The 26171-nt window shown below is 34.9% G+C and overlaps 2 protein-coding genes across 4 annotated transcripts; both read right to left on the reverse strand.

The window, feature by feature from the left end:
- Window positions 1-3883: 3883 nt before the first annotated feature.
- LOC113500842 (putative defense protein 3) lies at window positions 3884-11658 on the reverse strand. 2 transcript variants are annotated; one of them, XM_026881739.1, is made up of 3 exons: window positions 11322-11658; window positions 5870-6080; window positions 3884-4122 (listed from the first exon to the last, which is right to left on the reverse strand). In XM_026881739.1, the coding sequence occupies exons 1-3, from the start codon at window positions 11518-11520 to the stop codon at window positions 4032-4034; spliced, it is 501 nt and encodes a 166-aa protein (XP_026737540.1). In that variant the 5' UTR covers window positions 11521-11658; the 3' UTR covers window positions 3884-4031. The 2 variants fall into 2 exon arrangements, with proteins under 2 accessions (XP_026737540.1, XP_026737541.1); XM_026881740.1 differs by lacking the exon at window positions 11322-11658 and adding an exon at window positions 8297-9586.
- A 97-nt stretch (window positions 11659-11755) lies between these two features.
- LOC113500840 (calcitonin receptor-like protein 1) lies at window positions 11756-21528 on the reverse strand. Of its 2 annotated transcripts, none has more exons than XM_026881737.1 (10): window positions 21200-21528; window positions 18319-18453; window positions 16914-17117; window positions 16249-16465; window positions 15947-16072; window positions 15520-15779; window positions 14718-14922; window positions 13800-14007; window positions 13098-13278; window positions 11756-13001 (listed from the first exon to the last, which is right to left on the reverse strand). In XM_026881737.1, the coding sequence occupies exons 1-10, from the start codon at window positions 21278-21280 to the stop codon at window positions 12186-12188; spliced, it is 2433 nt and encodes an 810-aa protein (XP_026737538.1). In that variant the 5' UTR covers window positions 21281-21528; the 3' UTR covers window positions 11756-12185. The 2 variants fall into 2 exon arrangements, with proteins under 2 accessions (XP_026737538.1, XP_026737539.1); XM_026881738.1 differs by having other exon boundaries at window positions 16294-16465; window positions 21200-21527.
- Window positions 21529-26171: the final 4643 nt, after the last annotated feature.

A 26171-nucleotide genomic window follows, 5' to 3' on the forward strand; every position in this document is an offset into this window, starting at 1 on the left:
TTATCAAGATGGTTTACGAAGCCAGTATTTTTGAAAAAAAAAAAAACACCTCCCGTTTATTGATATGGTCAAGTAGGTAAAACAAACAGTGGAAATATAAATAATACACAAAAATTATAACGAAAAAAATGTATTTGCAAAATTCAATTTCCTGAAAAAATAACTGCTTTGGTTAGTTGTTGTCGATTCGTTGCTCTATCGTTTTCTATGGTTGCAAAATGCTTAAAACGAATATCTATATATTTCTCGGCTATGGCTTTAGTCAGAAGAGTAATATGATTATCAGTCGGTGATTGATCAAACATATGGTTCACCGATTTTTCGAAATAATTTTGTCCAATAAGGGATTTTAGTGTATTCGTTATAATTTTATGTTTACGGAAATTAGGAGAATTCAAAGATTGCGATTTAACACAACGGATGCTGCATTCGGTTCGTATACATATATTTATGACATCTTTAGACGGGAAAGTAAGCCCACCTTTATTTTTAGTTTTTATCAAATAAAGGTCATCATCATCGTAATTATCAGCATATAATTCATGAAGGCAGCTCTCACATTTGATTTTGGAATGTAAATAATTGACAACAAACCCAGAAATATATGCAACTATTTGACGGCGCAAATAATCACCTATCGTTGTATTTAACTGCTCATCAAATTCTAACAACAAATCATCAGGCATGGGTTCGTCATCCAATGATGCCTCGATCAAGTCATTTTGCAAAATTCGATAACGTTCTGTAGTAATATTTATTTTGTTTACAGAGGATTCTTTTAAAATAGAAATATCCTCTAACGGAATACAATTTCCTCTGAAACCCTCTTTCAGTTCTGTGTTTATCAGGGTTTTTTTGTAAGCTGATTTCAACTGACGTGATGTTGGATTATTATTGGCCCTCCCATGAGCTCTTAATACCCCAAAAAATAGTTCCAAATGATCCTGCGAAAATTTGTACATAGTTAAATACTTGAGGACCTTTTCTTTTTCAACTAGGCGGTTATACAAGAAAAGTGTACTATTAATGCATGTTAAAAGGCCCATAAAACCAGTTTTACGATTCGTGGCGATAACAAGCTTCTCTTCATCAGGAGCTACTATAAACATTATATAATGTTTAGCATATTCTAAATACTCCCTTGTTTTCAAAATATTTTTTTCAAATAAGGGTTTTTTGTACTCAAACTGACGCATGTTTCGTGAATTGAGAATGTCAAAGATGTTGTTTATTAAACGGATAAAAGTAATTGTAGCCGCCACATTTTTGAATTCAACATTATATTTTTCACAAACTTGGAGTGCATCTGCTACGCTATTACTAAAAAGTTGACTGGCTAATTTTACTTTCATTTTTTGTCGTTGAAAATTTATGTGTTTCTCTTTTAACTTGTTCCCAAGGTGGAGGCCTTCTGACTTTTGTAAGTTATTGAGCTTGACGAGATAAGACCATTCAATAAGATTACCCTGATAATCAAGAAACTTCTTTTTATTTTCAAATGCGTTGCGCACAAGTTTTAGCATATGACATGCGTCAAGGAATACTGCCACTTCGTAGTCTGTACTAGGGTGTTTGAAAGTAGTTTTCATATTCTGAGATTCTAACGAACATCCTAACTTTTTAAGCATAGCAATGTTTGCAGCGCAGCCATCCATTGTAAGTGAAACAACGTTTACACCATTTTCTTGGCATTTGTAGAGGCATTGTTGAACTATTGAAGCGCGTTGTTCCCCGGTCATAGAACGAATAAGAAAGAAACCCACAGGTAATTTCCAGCGTTCAGTTTGACATACAAGCAACAGGACTAAAGCCTGAGAAGCTTGATCCGAATTATCGTTTTGTACGTCATTAAGGCCGAGATCAACATAACCGTGATATTTTGTTCCATCCCATTCGACGTGCTTCCTAATTGCCATCTCGTCCATCATAAGACTGCACAAAGCGCGTTTGCCTGAGGAGTTAGTTTTGTGCTTTAATATGTTAAAAGCTTCAGCTGTAAATCCAGCTTCACCATTGACACTTTCATACCATTTAGAAATAGTTCTCGGATGCGGTAAGCAAGTATCGAAAGTTTTTCTGACGTATGAGTAAGCATTTGGCGAAAAATAATGTAGTGTCAAAGCGAATGATCGGAGAGCTGGAGAATACTGTTTCGTCAATGGTTTTTTTTTATTTTTTGCCAAATGACGCCCAACCAAGTCCCTCAACTTAACATTTATTGATGTTAAAATTTCTGATTCCTCTCCTAACAGAAGACTTTTGCTTTCCAATTCTTTAATTAAGGCACTTAAATTTTGAACCTGAAACAAAATATGAAAAAGTATTTTATTTAGAAAAATATCATCTTAAGGCACTGCGTGAAGTGAAAATAACGCCACTAGACAGGTACCTTCTTCTTCAAACGCTTAACTTTCATATGAAGTCTTCTGATCTTTAATCTATCTGCTCTTGCTTTCCATCGAAGTTGTGCTATTTCATGCTTTAACTTCTTCTTTCTCGGCGTATCATGCAGTATCAGAAATTCATTTAAATTACTTGTAGGTGTGGTAGGCTTAGGTGATGATATTGTTGGGTCCTTTGTGGTTGGGTCTGTAAATTTTCTTTTAAGCTGTAATATAAAAGATAAAACAATAAATACGAAGTTTACGAATTTTCCCGAATGAATTTTAACTGGTAAATACTAAAACAAAATTTAAATGCATTAAAACGAACCGATATTATATCCAGTTTTAAACAAGGCAAAGTTCCCTTCTTTAATTTTCTAAGGCCTTTTTTTGTCACTATGAAGTCTTCATCATTAAAATGGCAAGAACAAATTTTCGTATATTTAGTCGGAGACCAGTCTTGTCTATTAATTTTTGTAATCCATTGCTGCCTTAGATTATCTTCGGATGGAAATCTAAAACATACATCATTTAAAATTCAACTAAATAAACTGGGTGGGCTTTAAGTACTTTAAATAAATAAAATAACTGTAGATAGAATATTTAATTTATAGGAGATTGTATTTTTATGTCCAGCGTATTTAATGTTTTAAGTAGGTACTTTCCATTTATGACACAGCCGCAGGACATTCAGTAAAATAGTAAAATAATTGATTTCTAATTACTGCCCTGTCTTTTTGTTGTCTATGTTTGTTTTTCATAGTTGACGATAGATGGCAGCCTGTTTACAAAATGATATATGAAAACTACAAAAATAACATTTTGGCCATTAAAGGGTCTTTAGGAATGAATGTTGAATAAATTTCAGTATTAAAATATGTTAGTTCTGGGCTCTACATACCTAAATATTTGTAGTTTCCATGAGACCAAGTGCCGCCATCTAGTGTGGGGTAGGATTATGTTTGGTGACGCCGACGCTAGGAGATTTTTCTAGAACTATTTTAATAAATTACGCATAAAATTACTTACAAATGAAATGTGATGCCATCCATAGCATCAGAACGTCTATCCGAGTAATTTTTACAAGACAAAACACAACACTTCATTTTTTTTTCGTCTAGCGCGAACAATGCTGTAAAATGGGAACGTTCACAAAGTTGTGCACAGGACAAACGCCAACAATACACTGACTAAAGCCACGCCCACATGATGACGTCAGGACCTAGTTGAGAATCACAGTGCACAGTTGCTTAGGCCATCTCCTCTTTGTATTTACTCTGTGCTATAAACTTAGTGTGTAATAGAAGTATGAAACTCATATTTTTTTAAAGCTTATCGTTAATGTACGTATGTATGACATCTGACATTATAATGAGGTTTTAACACGTTGCCAGATAATGATTTTAAACACGTTCTGCAAATTGATGATAACTACGAAGATTCACCCAATGTATTTGTTTATCGCGATATGAAATGATGCATTTATGTTACTCAATGTATTCTAATACACTTATCTATTTATTTATACTTGGTTTTATTTACAATTATTTTTAGCCTACTTTAGTGGGTTAATGATTAAACAACTTGGCAATACGGATAGCTCTTCAAGATAACTGTTTTGTAGTTCTTTTATGAAGAAACTTCTGTTCATCCAAGTATCTGTAGCTGCCTCGGATCCTGTGGAGCTTCTGCTATGAGATTCGACCAAAAAGTTCCGTAGTTCTTTAAGACTGTGCCACTGTAAACAAACAAGAAACAATGAAACAACACTAAACCTCGGAGATTAGATGTTAAGCTCGCTAATCATTGTGCGTCCTAACATAAAAATTATTTAGTATTTACTGATTCTGATCGAATCGCAATAAGCAATAAATTACTGTCTAGACTTTCAGCGAATCACGCACCTCGGACCGCTATAATCGTCTGGTAAATGAAGGTTAGACAACCTTTGACGAAACCAAAGATTCTTATCTCTGTCTTTTAAATGCCTTAATAAGGCTAATAGGCTTTTAATAAAAATATAACTGTTCAGCATTATCTCATTTCTAAAGAATGACTTCAAGATAAGACTTCTCAAAAAATAACATTGTTTCAAAATAACTTACACGCGCCAAAGATAATTACGAATGCCTACTGCGCCAGGTATCAATAAAAAATATATATATGTTACGGATATGCTACGACACTATCGGAACATAAGAATCGAAGCTGATTAATAAGGCAATAATATGGCGAAACTTTTAAGTATCAACATGTTATGAATTGAATCATGCAAGTCACTCAATGACCGACATTACAGTTCTATATATCATAGTTAAGTGATATAAAACTAGTAATAAACTCGTTTTACGCAACCTCTTTACTAAATCCTATATTATTCAAGGTGATAGGCACAAATATTATCTTAACCGAACATTTGCTAACATGTAATTAATGAACCAACCTTGCCTTATTAGTGTTGTTAATTTGAAATTAATGTCATTTTTATGTCCGAATACAATTTATGGTAAAATGATGTAATTATGAATTTTTGAGGTGCCTTATAAGATAACTAATTAAATCAACTATAATACAAAACAAAAAAATGAATTTAACATACGCGTATTAAGTAACTAATATAAACAATTGTTTTTTTAATATGCTACCATTTGGTCCAGTAACTTCATTAGCATAGTCATCCGTCTGCGCATTTAAGATGATTTAGCGTAAACGTAAATGATAATTGCCGGACGGTATAAACCATTAAACGTAGCCTAAGTTTATCTAAAGGTCACTTACGCTAACTGATGCATGATCATGACAGCTCATTGATGTTACGCAACTGGTACATATGTACGTCGCAGTGAAAGGAGTCGTATTAGGGCACGGGTCGACGGCCTCATTATCAAGATTTAACTCAAAATCGAAGTGCCAAGTAGGGTTACCAATTTACGAGGCTGTTTGAGTCATAGATTGACAGCTGTAATTAAATCATGCCAGCATTTCGTAAACGGATAAATGCTTAGCTTCAATAACGTCGAATCGCCATGTAGACATTTTGATGTGTTATTAAAATGGATCGAAGCTTCATAAAAGTTCTTTAAATAAGTTATTTTTTAAGATAACGTAATAGGCCCTTTGATCTAAGGTTCAGTAGGTAATGATTTTGTATGCCAGTATACAATAGCGGGTCTATAGATAATTAAGATAATTAAATATTTGTCTCGTGCGGTAATCGCACCCTATCGTGCGTTCATTTTAATTTTGCTAGGTATTTTGAAACATACTTGTACATTTTCTTGTGAACATTTAACTATAGGAGTCCGATTAATATTTTAATTATTTTTTATTCGATAACACTAGCGATGATTGCAAATTAATACGCCGCAGAAGTCAGTGTACAAACATCTAAAGTTATTCAAAACAATTACCAAACGAAACAAAATTACGCATATAATTAAAATAGTACCTATTTATTTTTAAAAGTCGTAAATTAGTCTACTTACGTAAAGTAAACCTTGCCCTGGGCATCAGGTGGTGCTCTCCATAGCAGAGTCGCCCTAGTTTTGAACTCAGGGTCACCGTGTGTTATCGATGCGCATTCTGGATGGACAGTCGTGTTGGGAGCGGGTTCCCACGCTCCGATCCAGTCGTCATTCTCCACAGAGCGAGCTTGTAGAAAGAAACCCTTGAATGGCTCGGTTCCTTCAATTGTCACTGAAAGGAAAGCGATTTTAGTAGTCTGCAGAAGTGTAACAATAAGCTCTTATGATTTACCAAGAATTTAGGCTCTATTTTTTCTAGAAAAACTTTAAAAAGTGCCTGACCTCGTTTTTCAATTTAACTGGAAAAAAAAGCCCAGTTCTTCATGAGTTAATGCTCAAGATCATCTGCAACTTTAAACAGCTCTATGAATGTGTCACAGTAGTCTAACTCCGATACCAGATACGTTACCAATTAAACTCAACCTATTTATAACTACATAATATGATCGATCCCAGGTTAAGCTATGCCTGACACGATCGGCTCGTAGATGGATGACCATCTTTGTCTTAACGAGTTCCTCTGTGTCTCGGAAGGCACGTTAAATTGTGGGTCCCGGCTGTTATTCAGACATCTTTGACAGTCGTTCCAGGTGACCAGAAGCTGAAGAAACTGACAACCAGTCTAGCTCATCGTGTTGCCCAAGTAACTGGGTTGACGATATTATTATACATGTTTTTGCCAGAAAAAAAAAATAGAAGTAAACAAAAATATCAGTTATAAAATACAAAAATAGATTTGCCGCAATGCCAAAGTTCTGTATTTTTTATCGCAATTAACTTAATTAGGTTAGGTTACTCTTAATTTCTTGTTTATTTTATTTAATTATTACTGAAAAAGTATTATAACCTGATAAATATACAAAAAGCCTATCATCCTAAGAGTTTCGAAGTCTGAGAGCAGTCTCTCTTTTTTGGCTCTACTTTTGCACCTTAACCTACATTTTGGGATAGACTTCAAGTGTATAATAGAAGCAATTTTATGCGGTACTAACTGTTGCATTGTTAGTTTAATGCATTGGACTACTTGTCTTGGCATAGTGACTAAATCTCTGTTAAAGGTACTAATATGTTGGACCAATAAGAAGGTTTAGCTCTCCTTATTGCGTGTTAACTTTCAAGCAAACTTACGCCTGCATAAGTGATTGATAAGTAGGTACTATTGGCAGTAGAAATATGTATGATAGTTTGTTGTAATCAAATCTACGACTTTGATTGGATTTTATACTTGTATTTTTCGTCTAGACGTATACATCCCATTAGTCTACTGTAAAATTTTCGTAAGACTTCTTCTCTTTTTGTCACAAAAACCAGGTGATCGATTCTTACCTAGTTTGGTGACCGTTACAACAATAGTTTTTGAATCTCCTGGTTTAAAACTTATGGGAATACTACCAAGGTCCTTTAGTCTTGGGGACAACATTAAACCGGTTAAGTCGTTAGTCGTGTGACCTACAATACATACTGTACGCATGTAAGTTGCGTCACATGTAGAAGTTGCTAGTATACTAGTATTACGCACTTAGTGAACGGTTCGCCTGATTTTATCAATGAACTTATTTTGTTGCAGTTTGCTTATTGTGTCATTCATTTGTGCGTAAGATTCCCTGTTGCAAAGCCTTGACGAATGTGTAGGTGCTGAAACGCTTTTCAATCTTTTGGTATAGTACTAGGATATAATGTAGGTAAGTACTTCTATAAAAATAGATAATAGTTCGCCCATGTCGCGAAATGCCATAACGCCAAAATACAGAGTTATGAATTTGAAATAACCTAGGTCATTTAAGGTTAGTTTCAATGACAAGCAAGTAGGTACGTCAAGTGTGTACTATGATAATTTCATTTAAGACTTCGTTTGGAATTATAATATTGAAAAACAAAATCAGATAACCGCGTTACGCTGCCATACTATTATCTCACAGTATTTTTTTTTTTTGTAAATGGTTGTTTCGTTTTACAGATCACGTTTCATACATTTTTCTAGCATGTTTAGTCTAGATATGGATAAAGTTTTTTTTCAGAGAGGATGAGTAAGATTAAAAAATTATAGGTTCACCACGAAAATAATCGAACTTTATACAAATACAATGAATCGTTAAATATTCTTTCATTCGTTTTCGCGCAATTTAACATACTTAATCACAAGTAGCAAGGTGTTATAAGTTATGAACATAATTAAGTATACATTGACGTACCTACTAGACGATTTATTTGAAAATTTTATCCTACAAATTACACAACAGGTGTTCTATTCTCATTTTAATTAAAGATTACATTTGGTTCGTCTTTAACCATTGATGCAATGCCACACTTATGTTATTTTCTACTATATATTCTATTTAAGAAAATAATGACGAATTTTTAAAGATCATGTTATATTTTGGTGCTCACCTGTGACCGGGGTATTTGGACCGTAAAGTAATGCCGATGCCGCGACCCTGTACGGTAGACTGGACAAGGGTTGCGGCCTGTGCTGGCCGTGATTAGGCTGATTAGCACGGTTCTTCACACACGTGTCTATAGGCGCCCCGTCAGGGAAACTCTGCACACCCCAGCACAAAATTAACCCTACAATAAACTTAGGTAACATTTCAACAAACTCCGAATTAATTCGAAAGGTAACACTCAGCAGATCTCGCGGTCGACTGTGCGTGAGTAAGTTGCCGCGCTTAGTTTTGTAAGCCGATTTGAAAGTATCTAGATCTTTGCACAAATTAATAGATCAATTAATGTGTATTCAGATGCTCACATGAGCCGAAATTGCCGGCTCTTTTGGTAGATTATGTATGTGATTGTGTTCAGTGAAAAGTGATAAAACCACATCATTTCATTATAACATTTAATTGAATTATTACAAAAGTTTATATGGGTACTATTTGCTAGGTATATCTGCTATACGACAAGGTCTCGTTGGACAGTTCCTTACGAGTTCTTATATTTATATTTCCCTTACATTACAATTAGTTACGATTAATAAATTTATTCTGTTGCCTACTTAAAGGAGTAATGAATAATTGAAATATCTACTTTGAATAAATCGACAGAATTTAGGTAAATAGATACAAGATACGGTAACTCCTGAAAACATGAAATATATTTGGTAACTATAACTCGGTCGATATTTCTTACGTACATACTGTGTTCATGTACATATGTACTTCGGGATTGCCTTGCAGCCCTAAGCTGACTAATAAATCAAGCTCACACAAAGCGATTTTAGTAGTCTGCAGAAGTGTAACAATAAGCTCTTATGATTTACCAAGAATTTAGGCTCTATTTTTTCTAGAAAAACTTTAAAAAGTGCCTGACCTCGTTTTTCAATTTAACTGGAAAAAAAAGCCCAGTTCTTCATGAGTTAATGCTCAAGATCATCTGCAACTTTAAACAGCTCTATGAATGTGTCACAGTAGTCTAACTCCGATACCAGATACGTTACCAATTAAACTCAACCTATTTATAACTACATAATATGATCGATCCCAGGTTAAGCTATGCCTGACACGATCGGCTCGTAGATGGATGACCATCTTTGTCTTAACGAGTTCCTCTGTGTCTCGGAAGGCACGTTAAATTGTGGGTCCCGGCTGTTATTCAGACATCTTTGACAGTCGTTCCAGGTGACCAGAAGCTGAAGAAACTGACAACCAGTCTAGCTCATCGTGTTGCCCAAGTAACTGGGTTGACGATATTATTATACATGTTTTTGCCAGAAAAAAAAAATAGAAGTAAACAAAAATATCAGTTATAAAATACAAAAATAGATTTGCCGCAATGCCAAAGTTCTGTATTTTTTATCGCAATTAACTTAATTAGGTTAGGTTACTCTTAATTTCTTGTTTATTTTATTTAATTATTACTGAAAAAGTATTATAACCTGATAAATATACAAAAAGCCTATCATCCTAAGAGTTTCGAAGTCTGAGAGCAGTCTCTCTTTTTTGGCTCTACTTTTGCACCTTAACCTACATTTTGGGATAGACTTCAAGTGTATAATAGAAGCAATTTTATGCGGTACTAACTGTTGCATTGTTAGTTTAATGCATTGGACTACTTGTCTTGGCATAGTGACTAAATCTCTGTTAAAGGTACTAATATGTTGGACCAATAAGAAGGTTTAGCTCTCCTTATTGCGTGTTAACTTTCAAGCAAACTTACGCCTGCATAAGTGATTGATAAGTAGGTACTATTGGCAGTAGAAATATGTATGATAGTTTGTTGTAATCAAATCTACGACTTTGATTGGATTTTATACTTGTATTTTTCGTCTAGACGTATACATCCCATTAGTCTACTGTAAAATTTTCGTAAGACTTCTTCTCTTTTTGTCACAAAAACCAGGTGATCGATTCTTACCTAGTTTGGTGACCGTTACAACAATAGTTTTTGAATCTCCTGGTTTAAAACTTATGGGAATACTACCAAGGTCCTTTAGTCTTGGGGGACAACATTAAACCGGTTAAGTCGTTAGTCGTGTGACCTACAATACATACTGTACGCATGTAAGTTGCGTCACATGTAGAAGTTGCTAGTATACTAGTATTACGCACTTAGTGAACGGTTCGCCTGATTTTATCAATGAACTTATTTTGTTGCAGTTTGCTTATTGTGTCATTCATTTGTGCGTAAGATTCCCTGTTGCAAAGCCTTGACGAATGTGTAGGTGCTGAAACGCTTTTCAATCTTTTGGTATAGTACTAGGATATAATGTAGGTAAGTACTTCTATAAAAATAGATAATAGTTCGCCCATGTCGCGAAATGCCATAACGCCAAAATACAGAGTTATGAATTTGAAATAACCTAGGTCATTTAAGGTTAGTTTCAATGACAAGCAAGTAGGTACGTCAAGTGTGTACTATGATAATTTCATTTAAGACTTCGTTTGGAATTATAATATTGAAAAACAAAATCAGATAACCGCGTTACGCTGCCATACTATTATCTCACAGTATTTTTTTTTTTTGTAAATGGTTGTTTCGTTTTACAGATCACGTTTCATACATTTTTCTAGCATGTTTAGTCTAGATATGGATAAAGTTTTTTTTCAGAGAGGATGAGTAAGATTAAAAAATTATAGGTTCACCACGAAAATAATCGAACTTTATACAAATACAATGAATCGTTAAATATTCTTTCATTCGTTTTCGCGCAATTTAACATACTTAATCACAAGTAGCAAGGTGTTATAAGTTATGAACATAATTAAGTATACATTGACGTACCTACTAGACGATTTATTTGAAAATTTTATCCTACAAATTACACAACAGGTGTTCTATTCTCATTTTAATTAAAGATTACATTTGGTTCGTCTTTAACCATTGATGCAATGCCACACTTATGTTATTTTCTACTATATATTCTATTTAAGAAAATAATGACGAATTTTTAAAGATCATGTTATATTTTGGTGCTCACCTGTGACCGGGGTATTTGGACCGTAAAGTAATGCCGATGCCGCGACCCTGTACGGTAGACTGGACAAGGGTTGCGGCCTGTGCTGGCCGTGATTAGGCTGATTAGCACGGTTCTTCACACACGTGTCTATAGGCGCCCCGTCAGGGAAACTCTGCACACCCCAGCACAAAATTAACCCTACAATAAACTTAGGTAACATTTCAACAAACTCCGAATTAATTCGAAAGGTAACACTCAGCAGATCTCGCGGTCGACTGTGCGTGAGTAAGTTGCCGCGCTTAGTTTTGTAAGCCGATTTGAAAGTATCTAGATCTTTGCACAAATTAATAGATCAATTAATGTGTATTCAGATGCTCACATGAGCCGAAATTGCCGGCTCTTTTGGTAGATTATGTATGTGATTGTGTTCAGTGAAAAGTGATAAAACCACATCATTTCATTATAACATTTAATTGAATTATTACAAAAGTTTATATGGGTACTATTTGCTAGGTATATCTGCTATACGACAAGGTCTCGTTGGACAGTTCCTTACGAGTTCTTATATTTATATTTCCCTTACATTACAATTAGTTACGATTAATAAATTTATTCTGTTGCCTACTTAAAGGAGTAATGAATAATTGAAATATCTACTTTGAATAAATCGACAGAATTTAGGTAAATAGATACAAGATACGGTAACTCCTGAAAACATGAAATATATTTGGTAACTATAACTCGGTCGATATTTCTTACGTACATACTGTGTTCATGTACATATGTACTTCGGGATTGCCTTGCAGCCCTAAGCTGACTAATAAATCAAGCTCACACAAAGGTGCAAATCATGAAAACGGTAGATTTAGCTTAGGGTAAATATTGCTATTCATCTAAGAATATAATTTTCTCTCCTTCCCGTCTGTTGGGAGTGAGACAGCTAGGGTCCAGAATAACTTTGTTGTTGTCCGTGGTTTCTATGTATTGCATGATCTCATCGAGCATGTTTTCACAGTCGTCGTACTCAGACTCGTCGTTCGGATTCACAGTGACGGGCTCCTTCTCAGGGTCGATGTCTTTCTTAATAGTATCATTAGCAACTTGCGCATTTATGTGTGCAAAACAATTCCCACACCCAGATTTGTCAGATCTCGACCTCTCTTGAGCTTCGCAAATGTCGCGAAGCTTTGAATGATTAGGGAATTTCTTCTCTAAATATTTAGACTCGTAGTCGTTTAAGGAATTATTGTAAACGCTGCTCGAAGGGGACGAGACGCACCGTATCCAGTCTTGGCAATCGATTGAGATACTTGACGCGTTTGTGAAACCATAATAGTCTTCCACTTTGAATTCCCTGTTAGGAATGAAACCTGAATCATTATCTATGTCGGATCTATCGAGGGAGTCGTATCCTTCGTTAGTGACACCATTCTGTATAGTTTCATAAACCGGTTCCAGGATCTCGGCTAAACGCTCGCTTGCTTGTATCGATATTATTTCTGCGACGTGTAATTTTGGTCTTATAGTAGCATATTGGTCTTTAGATTCCTCTGATGGACTTGGATGTAGACCAGTGCTGTAAGTTATTCTTCTTTCTGAGTTTGGACCCATACTCATTCGAGGATATGTTGATTCTCCTCGTATTCTTGAAACAACGGCGCTTTCAGTTTTTCTATACGTTGCTCTTATTAATGTGTGCACCTGAAAATGTAAGGATTTAGATATTGTTTGTCCGATAATTGTGATTGGAATAATTTATATATATGTGGAGACTCTACAATACGATAACAATTGTACCTCTTTGTTTACATAGCAGTAAAGAGTAGCTACGATGAATCCTTGCAGGCCTTCAACTGTATAAGATGCGTAGTAATAGATCTGCTCTTGTGTGCAGTTTGTAGTGCTAGGTCTCAAGGCAGTCAGCAAAAATTGTGTTCCAAAAAGAGGCATCAAGAATAACGTGGCTTTAGCGGTGTTACTGAAAACAGTTACAATGTATTGTTTTAGTACACGTGTGCATTTTCCATTACGAAAACAATATCTAATCAAAAGAAGAATTTCGAAATTCACCTATTTCTATTGTGTTGATAATTTTAATAATTTTATAATGAAGTCTATGTTACTGACTGCGTAAATGTTGTCTACTAAAAGCAAGGTTAATGTATGATTGCATATATTTAGAACAAATATATCTGCATGATGTACCTACCTATTACTTAACTAATGTGGTTTCGAAACTAGGTGTTTTTAAAAGAGTGAAGAGTTATGCTCTAATACACTCTGCTGCTAAAATTAATGCTGACATTTATTGCAATTTTGAAAACAATTCTGCATCCTTTCTCCACAGTTCGTATTCAAACAGGTTGTTTAAAGTACTTGGAGGATAAAACAAATTATACTGAGCGTGGCAGTTCGTGCTTTGTGGCTTTATGTTTTACGACCAAATTAACAATGATGTTAATTAAGGAAACTAAAATTCTTGATCTTGCAACCACTTACAGCTGATTGGTGTTCTCCGAATTCCTGATCTTAGTGAGAAGAACTCTCATGACGTCGATGAAGAGTCCAGTATTAACCAGTAGGATGGCAATGCGAGGCCCATCTATTATCCACTGGACATGTGGTACTGTGTACACTAGCCAGCACGAGTGGTCGTTGTGGAGAGCCATAACTGTCGCCCATGCTGCTACTGGGATCAGCGCTATTACTGTAGAGGCAGAAAATAAGCTATAACTGTCATCTTAACAGAATTGATGTGGTACTTCATTTGTTTTGCCTCAACGCTTTACGGATTGGCCTGTACGCGATAGAGCCCGCAGCGTGTTACCCGTACCCCTTACACCATATTTTTGTTTCAGAGTGAAAGGTAAGTAACCGTTCGAATCTTCGATATAAGGTCGACCTGAACGGATCGCCCGGACATTTTGACACCAGCCATAGCAATTTTTTGGAAAGGGTGGAAGCAATATTACTACGTGGTGACCCAGTGCGTCAGTTAAAAGTAATTACCTACTATGCAATATTTCGCTACTCTTGCATTGTTTATGCGTTTACCGCCTTTGCAATTTGTTAAGTATATAAACTTTAAACAAAGGAAATGTATGGGAAATATTAAAGTTTAATACATTGTAATTGCGTATTGTAAGTCGACGCTCAGCCTTCTCCCTAATGAGGTGGTTACGTATAAATCTCACGCAAAACAATCCAGACAGGTAGCATTCAACTTCAATCAAGGCAATGAAGAAGATAATTTTGGACACTAATAGACGATATATTCTTCTCGACTCTAGTGGTTTTTGAATAACAATAAATATCTATAGCATTTAATTATGCAAAACTTTACAAAAGAATGTTGATACTAACAAAGAGACTCCTTTCAATGGCATTTTGGGAGTTACTTAGTCAATGAATACATACTAGCTCCAATCTGATACAGCCACTTGGTCTTCAGCTTCTGTTTGAAGACGGCTACGATAGCGCGGTGCAGGTAAGCACCTTCGACCAGCATGCACACGAACACCGCGTTGCCGGCGACGCGCTCGGCGAACGCGAGGACTCGGCAAGCTATGCCGTGAGCTGACATTGTCGTTTCACCTGATGTTGTCAGCTCATCTATGTAGATCTAGAAAGATGGAATATATTTTGGAGATAATATATACCCTTTTTTTGGTGTCCATGGTGAAAAGCTAGTGACTTCAACCCTCGTCGAGGGTATGGCGTGGGAATATGCCAGACTCTCACCGACTAAAAATACCCGGGTACATGACCCCTTTAGTCCGTGACTCTGGCTTAGGCATGTCTATGGCTCTTTGTTTAGTAAGGAATGTATAAGTAAAAATAAATTTAGTTTCAGCTGTCGTCTGTGCTAAATAAGAAAGCATCATCGCATATATGAAGAAAAGGTCAGACGTATATAGACAATGGGTGGCCTCTCTCTGCAGGTAAAGTATAAAGATTGAGAAAGATGACAGGTAATTGCCGGTGCTATTATTAATAATTATCACAACAAAATATGTTATTTAAAATGTCAAGTCTATAATCACTATCGCTTTCTATAAATATCAGAAATCATTCGATCGTAATCGCTCGAAACATATATCTACCTATTATAATATAAAACCACAATAGCAACGCCTAATTATTTCGGTTATTGTTAAAATCAAAACGATTAATCATAAACTAATAGATGTCATGATGTCAATCTATTGTTAGCACTTACTTCACTTCGGCTGACAATCACGAGAATATTTCTTATTATGATAGCTATTAAGAGGTTTCTGTGTAAGGCGACTCTGGTTATCCTGAGGCGTTTGTAGAAGCAGAAGATGAAGACGGCAGGGAGACAGACGATGGTTGAGATGGAGAGGACAGCGATATGCAGCTGGTAACGACGAACGAGGCGTGGAGTGATGCTGCACGTCGTGTAGTCCGTCTTGATCTCCCATGTTCCATTTTCATGGCATTGTTTGCTACTGTAGTCTGGAAATAAAAGCGTAGAATGATAACTCGACGAAAACAAGACTACACTAAACTAGACTTATTAACAAGCAAGGAGTTGAGTGCTTCTACAATAAAGGTTTGGTTTAAAGTCCATCTGACAGGTCAAAGGTATAGATAATATAATAGAAGTCTAATGACAAACGTACGGTGGCATGATGGTCCGGTGTGAGTGGAATACGCGAATTCTGAGCAAACTTCAGTGGCTGTGGTACCTACGGCCGCCTCTTGCCAGCAAGTCCACGCGTCGAACGTCGCTTCGCATTCATCATGATCTAGAAAAAAAGTGTTTAGCATTCGCCAGAAGAACAGTTCTTAAGTGAGTATCTGTTGTTGGCTACATAAGCTTAGTTTTACCAGTTCAATGCAAGAAGTATGTTTGTTAATAATAATACTGTGCAAAAGAGAAGCTACGTGCACACACATAGCTATCCTGTGTACTAAGGCTCACTTAAGTGGTAATAAACACGTCGTGGGTTCGTGTTTCGTGATTTACTTGAACTGTTGTAGACTTCGGGCATATAGTGACTGCAGCAATCGCTTGCCGCGTAGAAGCATCGTTCCCAACGGCCCTGTGCTGCGGGTATTAGCGCATCACGTACTGCCGCGGCCACCTCCTCCAGACCAGGGTCGAAGGGATAGCAGCCACATGAACCATCTTCCTTAGCCTAGAGCATGACATTATTAGTCTACAAAGACTAGTGATTCGTGGCAATAGCGACAAAGAATCTAAATCTGCAATATTCAGTCCACGGCAATTTCTCTAAACTGATATACAAATTGATAACATATACAATGTCAATTGGAATAATCACAATCAATCGAGTCCGTATCGTTCAGAGATCGGCTATCGTTGATCAGATAGGAATATTAAAAGTCGCGGATGTGGACGAATTCTACAATTAAACCAATCAGCTACACGTCATTATTGTAAAACACAACACCATTACTTTAATAGGCACTTGGAATATTCCTTTTAATATTGTCTTTATTTACTACAAAAGGTCCTAATTGAATATCGATACAATTGACAAGGTTGATAAGCATCGCAATAAAGAAGCTTTTAAATTAACAATATTTCAAATAGGTAGTATAAAATGAAGTTAGTTGACTAACGATCTCCAAGCAGGGCGCAAACCAGTGTCCGTAGAAGCAGCCTGCGTTCAGGTTGATGGTGTTGACACCGGCCACGTAGAGGAAGTCAGGGGTAAAGAAGAGGCATCCGCGACCGGCCACCCAGCGGTAAACTTGCTCGTGGTAGCGCACATTGCGGTAATTACACGTCTTTCTGGCATCGGGAGGTATTGTACCTGGGGGTTCCTAAAATAGATTGGCTATTAGACACTAAGTAAATCATCTAGCATCTTAATTTTACGTCAATTTCACAACAACGTCCTGTAATAATCAAGGGAAAATTACAACTTAACATTAAGAAGAGATATAGGCGAGGTAGGCAGAAATTCAAATAGATACTTCATGCTAAGTTTAATTTGTTTCTCTTGTAGATTAAAGTGTAAAACAGCGAGCAAAAAAACAAGTATCTTTTGGTCAAAAGTGAGAAGACAAAATATCAGCAGGCGTCTGAAATACGGTTAATATAGTACGAACAATTTTGATTAAAAAAATTCATTGCAAAGTTTAATTTGTCTTACATCTTTGACTAGCGTCCTGGCAGATGGTAACAAAACAAAAAAGGTCTCGAATAAAAAGAACTGCAATGAGCGCGATATTTGATATTTTATTATATTACGAACATTTCAATAATCTTTCAAGTGCTTTCAATTTATATGGACTTTGTATTCGCATCATTGATGGCGTTACAATGTAAGAAATTGCGTGTTCGTCCTCCCTAATCAATCAGCTTGTCATTCTCTCGTCGCGACACTTCTTAATTTATTTCCAATGTTCTTAATGTATGGCTAATGGACACATGATGAGAGTAGATAGATGTGCATCATGTCTGATGTGGGTAACGTTACCATAAGCAACTATAATACAATAAGGATAAGTTATTTTTCAGTCTTGTCTGTGTTCAACCATTTTAAGTAAATCATAATAGATCTGACACACATACACATGGAACTTATAACACCCCGCGCCGGGGGATAAAAAGAGAGAGCTCGTATTAATACTGAAATAAGGGTGTGTTGGTTCGTTTTGTAGTATACGGATTTTTGTTTATTTCGTTCGTTTTTTTATAGCATACGAATTTTTATTTATTTCGTTCAGTTATGATAATGTGTATTTACTAAATGATTACAGGTCTGTCGTCAATGTTTGTCTTAGAATGAAAATGACCCAAAACTAAGTTCCTATATTATTTCTTTGAAAATTTCGTTTACGCATTCTAATAAGGCAAAACGAGCATTTTTAACATTACTTGCATACATATTTTTCAACTATTATTAATTAGGGACCAAGTAGCCCTTTTACATCGGACTAAAGGATCTCTACGCTCGCGTGTACATCTATCTACCTATTATAATCACACGTGTATATTTTAATTATCTTCATTGTTTACCTCGCAGATGTAGATGTTAGGTCTTTCGCAAGCCAGGCGGTCGTTGGCCCGGATGGCCACCCGAGTGTCGCGCTGGTGCCATACGTCGAAGTCCACGTTCACAGGATTCAGGACATCCTTGAGATGTGCTCCCACCTAAACATAATGTTGAATTTAAATAACGAAGATATTTAGGAACACAGACGAGATTTAAATAATACCGCTATCGTCGCCTTTTTAAACATTGAAACTCCTTTACGAAGCTATATTGACAAAGGAATTAAAATCCTTTGAAATGGGACACAATTTTAGATTAACTATTTAAATCTTCTTGGTAAACAAGCTTGAAATTATGTCGAGGACCACATTCGTAACTTATATTCTGAAAGTATCTTATGTAAACGTGATTTCGATTCTTTTCGGGGTATTGTCTTTGTGCATGTGGCTTAAATGTTTGTGAAAACCCCCGCGAAAAAGGATGTGAAGATTAAAGGGGAACATGATTACAAAAATGTTACTATAAAGAAATATATGCCTAGAAATTTGACAAAGTGGAGCAGTTATTAACAAAGCAGCAGTACCTACCTAAACATGCCAGTAAAACCTTAACACAATAAAAGGTTACTAAGTAATCTATAAATAGCGGTAGAGCTAAAATTTTATGAGTTTGAAACCTTATTACCTCTACGTGTTATAAAATGCTAGTGGCTACATGGTTACGGAGCAAATCGATCAATATGAAAGGTCAAACAACGTTCGCGGCGGTCGTCGGTTTTACTTCTAGACTTTTCCATGTCTCGGAAATTTGTCGTTCATTCAATATCCGACAGGGGTTAGACTCCTATGGTGTACTATTTTGACTTATTTCAGATCAGAATTCTTGTTTACAAAACTAACTTACTTTAAATTTCGTAAATGTAAAAGGTCTTAGTAACAGTAGAGAATTCCTTTAAGTGAATTGTCTAAAATATTGATAATTGAGGATTAGCGCTGCAGAACTCTGATTATATAATCTTATTGCTTTAGGTCTATATACACTAAATGCCAACATACTTTTGCAAACACAGAGTCTCCCTTATTTTACAACCGAAACTTAAAACTAAGCTAATGAAAGTCGACCCATTAGAAAAAGGTCAAGTGCGAGTCGAGCTCGGGTTTCTTATGAATTACGGTTAATGAAAAACATATCAGTTAGGTGACAAACAAATTTATGAATGACCCTAATATTCGTAGTATTTGTTGTTATAGCGGCAATATTAAAGAAATACATAATCTGCGAAAATTTCAACTGCACATTGTTACGGACGGGCGGATAGAGGATCTTAAAAAATAGGGCCTCATATAATATAATTGGTAATAACTGCAGCAAATCTTAATGACAGTAATAGCTATTTCATGAGAACAATTATTATTTAAAACAATTTATACAGGTACACGCTTAGCACGTTTATCTAAAGTAAAGAAACGGAATGCGCAAAATAGCTATAAATTTCAGAAGAAATTGTTAGGATATGACCCGAAATGTAAACCTTATTAAATCGTTAAGAAGAACGCACCGAGTCCTACTATCCGAGTTATTCAAAACATCGTAAGAATTCTGCAAGAAAATCAAATGCAAGAGTTTGTTGGTTTTTCATGCATCCTTTCTCGGTAATTGAATTGCGTCATACCTTGTTATTTTCATTTAATTTCCGTTGCAACTGAGTAGTTTTTTGTCTCGTCATTTAGGCAGGTAGATGAACGATTACATAAAAACGTAATTACGTATTGATTACTTGTAGATTTTTAAAGCGCATTTTGTGAAATAAAATGGTGAAGAAAAGGGTTCAACTTTAGTGCTTTTGTTAAGCAGTATTAACATAACATCTATAAGATATAAAATAAAAGAGCAATATTCTTTGTAAAATGAGGTTTATAAATGTTACAAGGTGACATACATAGTTCTGTGGTGTACTGCACTTTTTTATAGAATGAGATTATTTGGTATGACATTTTTATCATATCTTGCTAATGGGTATTATAATCGCGAAATCATACGGTTATTATAAACGCGAAAGGTTGTCTGTTTGGATAAGTACCTAAGTTTTGGATTTTTGTTACTCTTCACAGAAAACCACTGAACGCATTTAGACGAAACTTACATACACTGCACAGATAGTGTATAATCTGGATTAACACATAAGATCCCGATTTTTTGGAATCATTTTCAATTTGTAGCAGGCGAGCCCGAAGGTCCGGGAATAGCTAGGTATACCAGCCTATGTCCCACTGCTGGGCACAGGCCTCCTCCGGTATAGGAAAGGATTTGAACATTGGTCACCACGCTAGCTCACTGCGGGTTTGCGCTTTTAGATCCCAATATATTTTCTTTCACCGTTTGTTCAGTCAGGAATCTTACAATATTAAGAAAGTGCATATAACTTTGAAAAAAGCCACATTGGTACTTTGCCTGCGTCCGCACCTGCACCTGCACCTTGTTGCATAGAATTGCAAAGCCAACACGACAATTTTAAACATAATGGGAAAAATAAAAAAAAAGCTGTAAACGTCAGCGTAGCGGTTACTTATAAATGCAATATCTCTTATCAACACAGATTTTTTCTTTCTAATTTTCCCGGATGGATGGAAAGTAAGTCTTTACAACCGACACTTAGAAGACAAGTTATAAATGGCAATATATTTTATAAATTGTATAGAAGTAAATAATCACTAAATATGTGGGCACAACAGTAGGTACTTGACGAATTATAAAAATCTAAAGCCCATGGATGTTTACCCCCAAGTAGGTTCATTTACATCGCATATCTATTTTGGCAGTGTCAAATTACACGAACACAAAGACCCTCATAAATTTAAGATTTTCATAAATCATTTATAATACATAAATAACATTAACATATACCTGCGTTCCGCACAAAAACAGTATCCATATGAAATAGTGTAATAAGTACGAGACTAAATTACGTTCGGGCATAGTTTCCATGTATCACTGTTTTGGCACCCGCTGTACATATTTAAAAAGTCACAAATAATCCTTAACACTGTCACTTATAAAATTACCACACTAATTACCAATGATCAGTTTAATTGGACACTAAACAAGTCTCTCCGCGAAAGTGTTTGGAAACAGAATAGCATCAAACATTCCGGCACGAGGAAAATCCAAAACAGCTTTGTTGATTGTCTTCAGCACTGAATGTATCATTCGTGGCGGCCGTACTAATTATTGTGCTAAACAACCCACTGTTTACAAATTATCTAGAGCCACAATCAAAAGATAACTATAAATTAATCACGTTATGAACCTATATCTAAGACTATTGGGCAGTGATTTTGAATTATAGATTAGTATTCTGATTGCATTGTTTGCGAAGTTTAAGAAACTGGATAATTTCATATCAATCTGTATTTTATGTCATAACATTTCATGCACATTTTCACACCAAGCACTCTTCACTAATAAATTTGAAAAAAAAATCAATGAATACCATGATTTTAGTTTTTTGCGTAAGCGATTTCCTTATCTAAGAGTTATTAATCAAAAATATATTTATTTCCAGTCAAGATAAAGTAATTCGAAGGCATTCCTTACCTAAAATATCAATTTTGAACGGGCTCTTTACTAGGTATCTAAACATCTAAACCTAAAATAAGGCTACTCAACATAACATATAATCGTAATCAAAAACTTTTCAAAGTTGTAAAAAACAACTATTTTATAATTAATCGCGAATTATTACATCACGGGAATTACATTATCAAAGTAAAAAATGACCTTGCCGATGAGAGATCAATGTCTTGACACTTGTTATTTTTTAATCGAATATGATAAACTGTATGTACGTGCCACTATTCATCATTTATGATAACGTTAGAAGAACGAGACACTCATGACACATTACAGACCTCGTGGTACAAGTTCCGTCAAATTATTAATGGGTAGTAAATGAAGAACAATATTTTGAACAAATCTAATTCGAATCTTTAACGTATCGCTCCGGTTAATTGGCTACGCCGCTTCTGTAGGCACACTTATAACATAAGATTTATTAAAACTAGGTTTCATTCACCCGTTAACTATGCTTCAGATAAATCTTTCCAAAAACGATTTTTTAATAGAACCATATCCTTACAAATATGTAGATTTTGAAGTTTGGTATTTAAGCTAGACCTACTTTTCCTTGCAGATAAGTAGACGTCTTTACGAAGTTCAGACCTACTTAAATTTTGAGAAAATATCGGCTCTAAGTTCAAAAAGTAAAGTATCTCTTATTTGGTATAAACAAGATTTATTTTTGTTTATCACGTGTTCCCGGGCGTGACTGCCTAATGTCACAGAATATAGAATAGTACTCATGTGTCAATTGTGCGGGCTGATAATATCTTATTGGGGGTTTTTTGGCCTAATTCCCTAGTCCATCAAGTTCCTACTATTTTTTTTATTTCGTACAGAAAAAGAATGCAAGAGTTGTAATTGCTTTTCCATTCTAATCTATCCTTACTAATATTATAAATGTGAAAGTAGCTCTTCTGTTTGTCTGTCTGTTACGCTTTCACGTCTAAACCACTGAACTGATTTTAATGAAATTTGATACAGAGATAGAGTTGACCTTGAGAAAGAACGTAGGATAGTTTTTATCCCGGAATTTTGAAGAGTTCTCTTGGAAACGCGATATAACCGACCTCGACGCGGGCGAAGCAGCGGGCGAAAAGCTAGTAACATTCATAAGTCTGAAAAAGAAAATGATTAGTATAATATAGAAAATTTGCAAATCTTTATGGGTGAAATGTTCCGGAGCTATAAGTAGGTATTATTCAATTAAAAGTGCAACACCTATATTCAAAAAATACAGTTACATTAATTAACCAAATTATACCCTGTCAATCCTTTTACTGTCTGTTTTTCCAGTAACACCAATTACTGAAATCAACCACGAAACCGACGTTCCTTTTGAAAAAACTAAGTATTACTTAAACCATGTTTGCGGCATAAACATGGTTTAGGTACAAAATTATATTTATGGATTTAAACAAGCTAAAAGATTAAAATTATCAAGCTAACAAAGGACTTCCGTTACATATTTGAGGGAATAATGAATAACGAAAAGAATTCTTTGAATTAGCGGGTGCATGTTATTCCCTAATTCAAAGAATTATGTTCGGATTAGAACTTTGTATCAAACAAAGATATACATATATACCGTCAAAGAATACATGATATTTCGTTAATGTTTTCTGCTTGCACTTGATTCTATAAAAAAACAGACAATTACAACTATTTTCCTGCACGCGAAGGTGTCTATTATCATAGATGCTATAGGTACTTATGATATCTAAGAATACGTATTGATAACACTAAATATACGTGTTAAACATATAGGAATTTTATAGAACAGTGGGCCCGATAAAGATCTATTTAACATAATTCCGATACAGTTTGGAATTGTGATAACGATCGCAAATACAGCCTCGTAATGGAATGTTACATTGTAACAACAACAGCAAATTGCTTCGCATATTTTTAGATTTTTGTTAAACTACATTTAGGTAAGTAGGTACGTAAAATTGTTCGCAGATGTAAACACGTCCGGACGTATTTACGTCCTATTGATATTTCAAATATGTAGATCGGAAATCAGATAACATTCATTGTTATTTTTATTTATAATGTAAGGTTATTTGTAAAACCTTATGTTTATCTGCCCGTCATCTTTGACAACATTGTTATTTATTGCGTTCTAAGATCGTTGCTTCACGATAGCTTAGAAAATAGAAGAACTATGATAGAAACAGACGGTTCCTTTATCTATCTTAGAGATAAAATGCAAAACAGGGACACGTGTTAGCTTGACCCCTGACTCTACTTAGCATACAGAAAATATATCAATTTGCCTAAGTAATTAGCATTTATAACCGCGTTGGCTAAGCCATGATCTGTATGATTGTTTATAGCACTGCTATAAAAATATAAAAGTTATTCTAAGTGCATTATCGTCGATAACGAAAATCGTCCAGAGGTAAGATTTTTCAACATTTTTTTGTTACTAAAAAGGTAGAGTTCTTATTATTCAATTAGGTTAGTATTTAAGAGCGCACCACCCTTAAAACTTAACAGAAAAAGAGGGGAAGTACAGGTTTCCAGTTAAAACCAGATTTCAAGTAAAGTGCGATAGGGGTTAATTTGCAGTAGGTAACGACGAGGTGATATCAACAGCACTGATAAACAATATTTACTTTAAAGTTACGACTATTTAAGTATATTTTAAACACGATAATTACCGGTACAGTTAAAATAATGCAATAATCGATAACATTACATTATCGTTTGTTGCAATATTAAAAAATAAAGTGTTTTTGTTTTGTTTTCAATTTCTGATGACTTTATGTATGTTATGCACTTGAATTATTGTTTTTCAGTTATCTGTTTTGCCTTGCCACTGTTTGTGACCTTAGACCGATTTTTAAAAGAATAATAATAATTCGTAATATGTTTGTAACTATTATATTTCACTTTTCATTTCAAAATGACTGACATATATGTAGCGTCATGATGTTATTAGTCAGATATATGACTTGCATACGTTCTAAACATGAGTTAATCAAAACACATAATTCCAGTTGCGTAGGTATAGTTTATTTACAAGACTTACATATAGTTTAGGTACATTGGATATAAGGAAAATCATCGATATACTTACTAAATATTATAAATTTCATCAAGAACCACACACATTTATAACTCCTTGACATGTTGCCCTATGTTGCTCTATCTAATAAGTATATTGAACGTTAGTTCGTACGTTAGGTCGTTCGAATGTAAAAATAAAACTGAAATTTCATACCATTAATTTGAATAAACCTTTAAACATTATAGTGTTACGTAACGATTTCGTAGCCGACGTAGCCCGTAGCAACTTGTTCATATTTATATTTGTCAAAAAGACACACGAGATTTTTTATTTAAATGGCATTGTTTAATGGTAGGTAAACAATATTTATATTTTAATAATATCTGCCTGTTAAAAATGTTTTACAGAATTTTGGAAGGAAGACGTATCTCTACGCGCTATGCTCTACAATGTTGTCCTTGAAACGTTTCCACAACCGTAACTTTAGGAAGTGGTCTTTTATATTATTTTTAAGGTCATTCATAAGGCTTAGCATAGCAATTACCTAAATGTTAGGTATGTAATAAGTAGGTATTTCTCACAAATGAGTTTTGTGTCGAGCGTGTTTAAAACAACATTAATTAAATGGAAATTACTTAACAATAAAAAAATGCTAGATTTATATTACTTTAAGTTATTTTATTTGCCTTACTACGTCATTGAAATTTAATATAAATTATATGAACTTGTCCCACAGTTTAAATGAATACAAAAAACTTAATATAGAGCTATTTGAAAGCCACTTTATCACTTTTGAGGCCTTGAGTGAAATCACGCTCACCAACACTCATTGTTTCTTTATAATGTGGGTTCCAGTATTTGTTAAGTATTTTCAGCTGTACTAACTATTAAGACTATGTGTAAAACAAAAAACAGTGACATATTAGGATTTATTTAAGTCAAATGCCGCTTTTGCATCATGGCCCTTAACAATCGCAGCAAATACCTAAGCACGTAGGTAAACAATAAACAAATGACGGTCAATAGGCATGTACCCACTTTATTTAAATTTTAAAATGTCAAATACAATTATTAGTCATAATATTTATGTTGCAAAACATTAAACATAAGAACCGGCGATTAGAGTAGACCTAGAGAAACAGCTTGACGACACTGATGTAATATCATAACATTATTTTCGTATAACATACCGTTCTGAATAACAACATTTTATGTGATAAGTAAAAGCATTACATAATGTTAATA

This window comes from Trichoplusia ni, chromosome 14 (assembly GCF_003590095.1).
Source record: "Trichoplusia ni isolate ovarian cell line Hi5 chromosome 14, tn1, whole genome shotgun sequence".
Taxonomy (NCBI): Eukaryota; Metazoa; Arthropoda; class Insecta; order Lepidoptera; family Noctuidae; genus Trichoplusia; species Trichoplusia ni.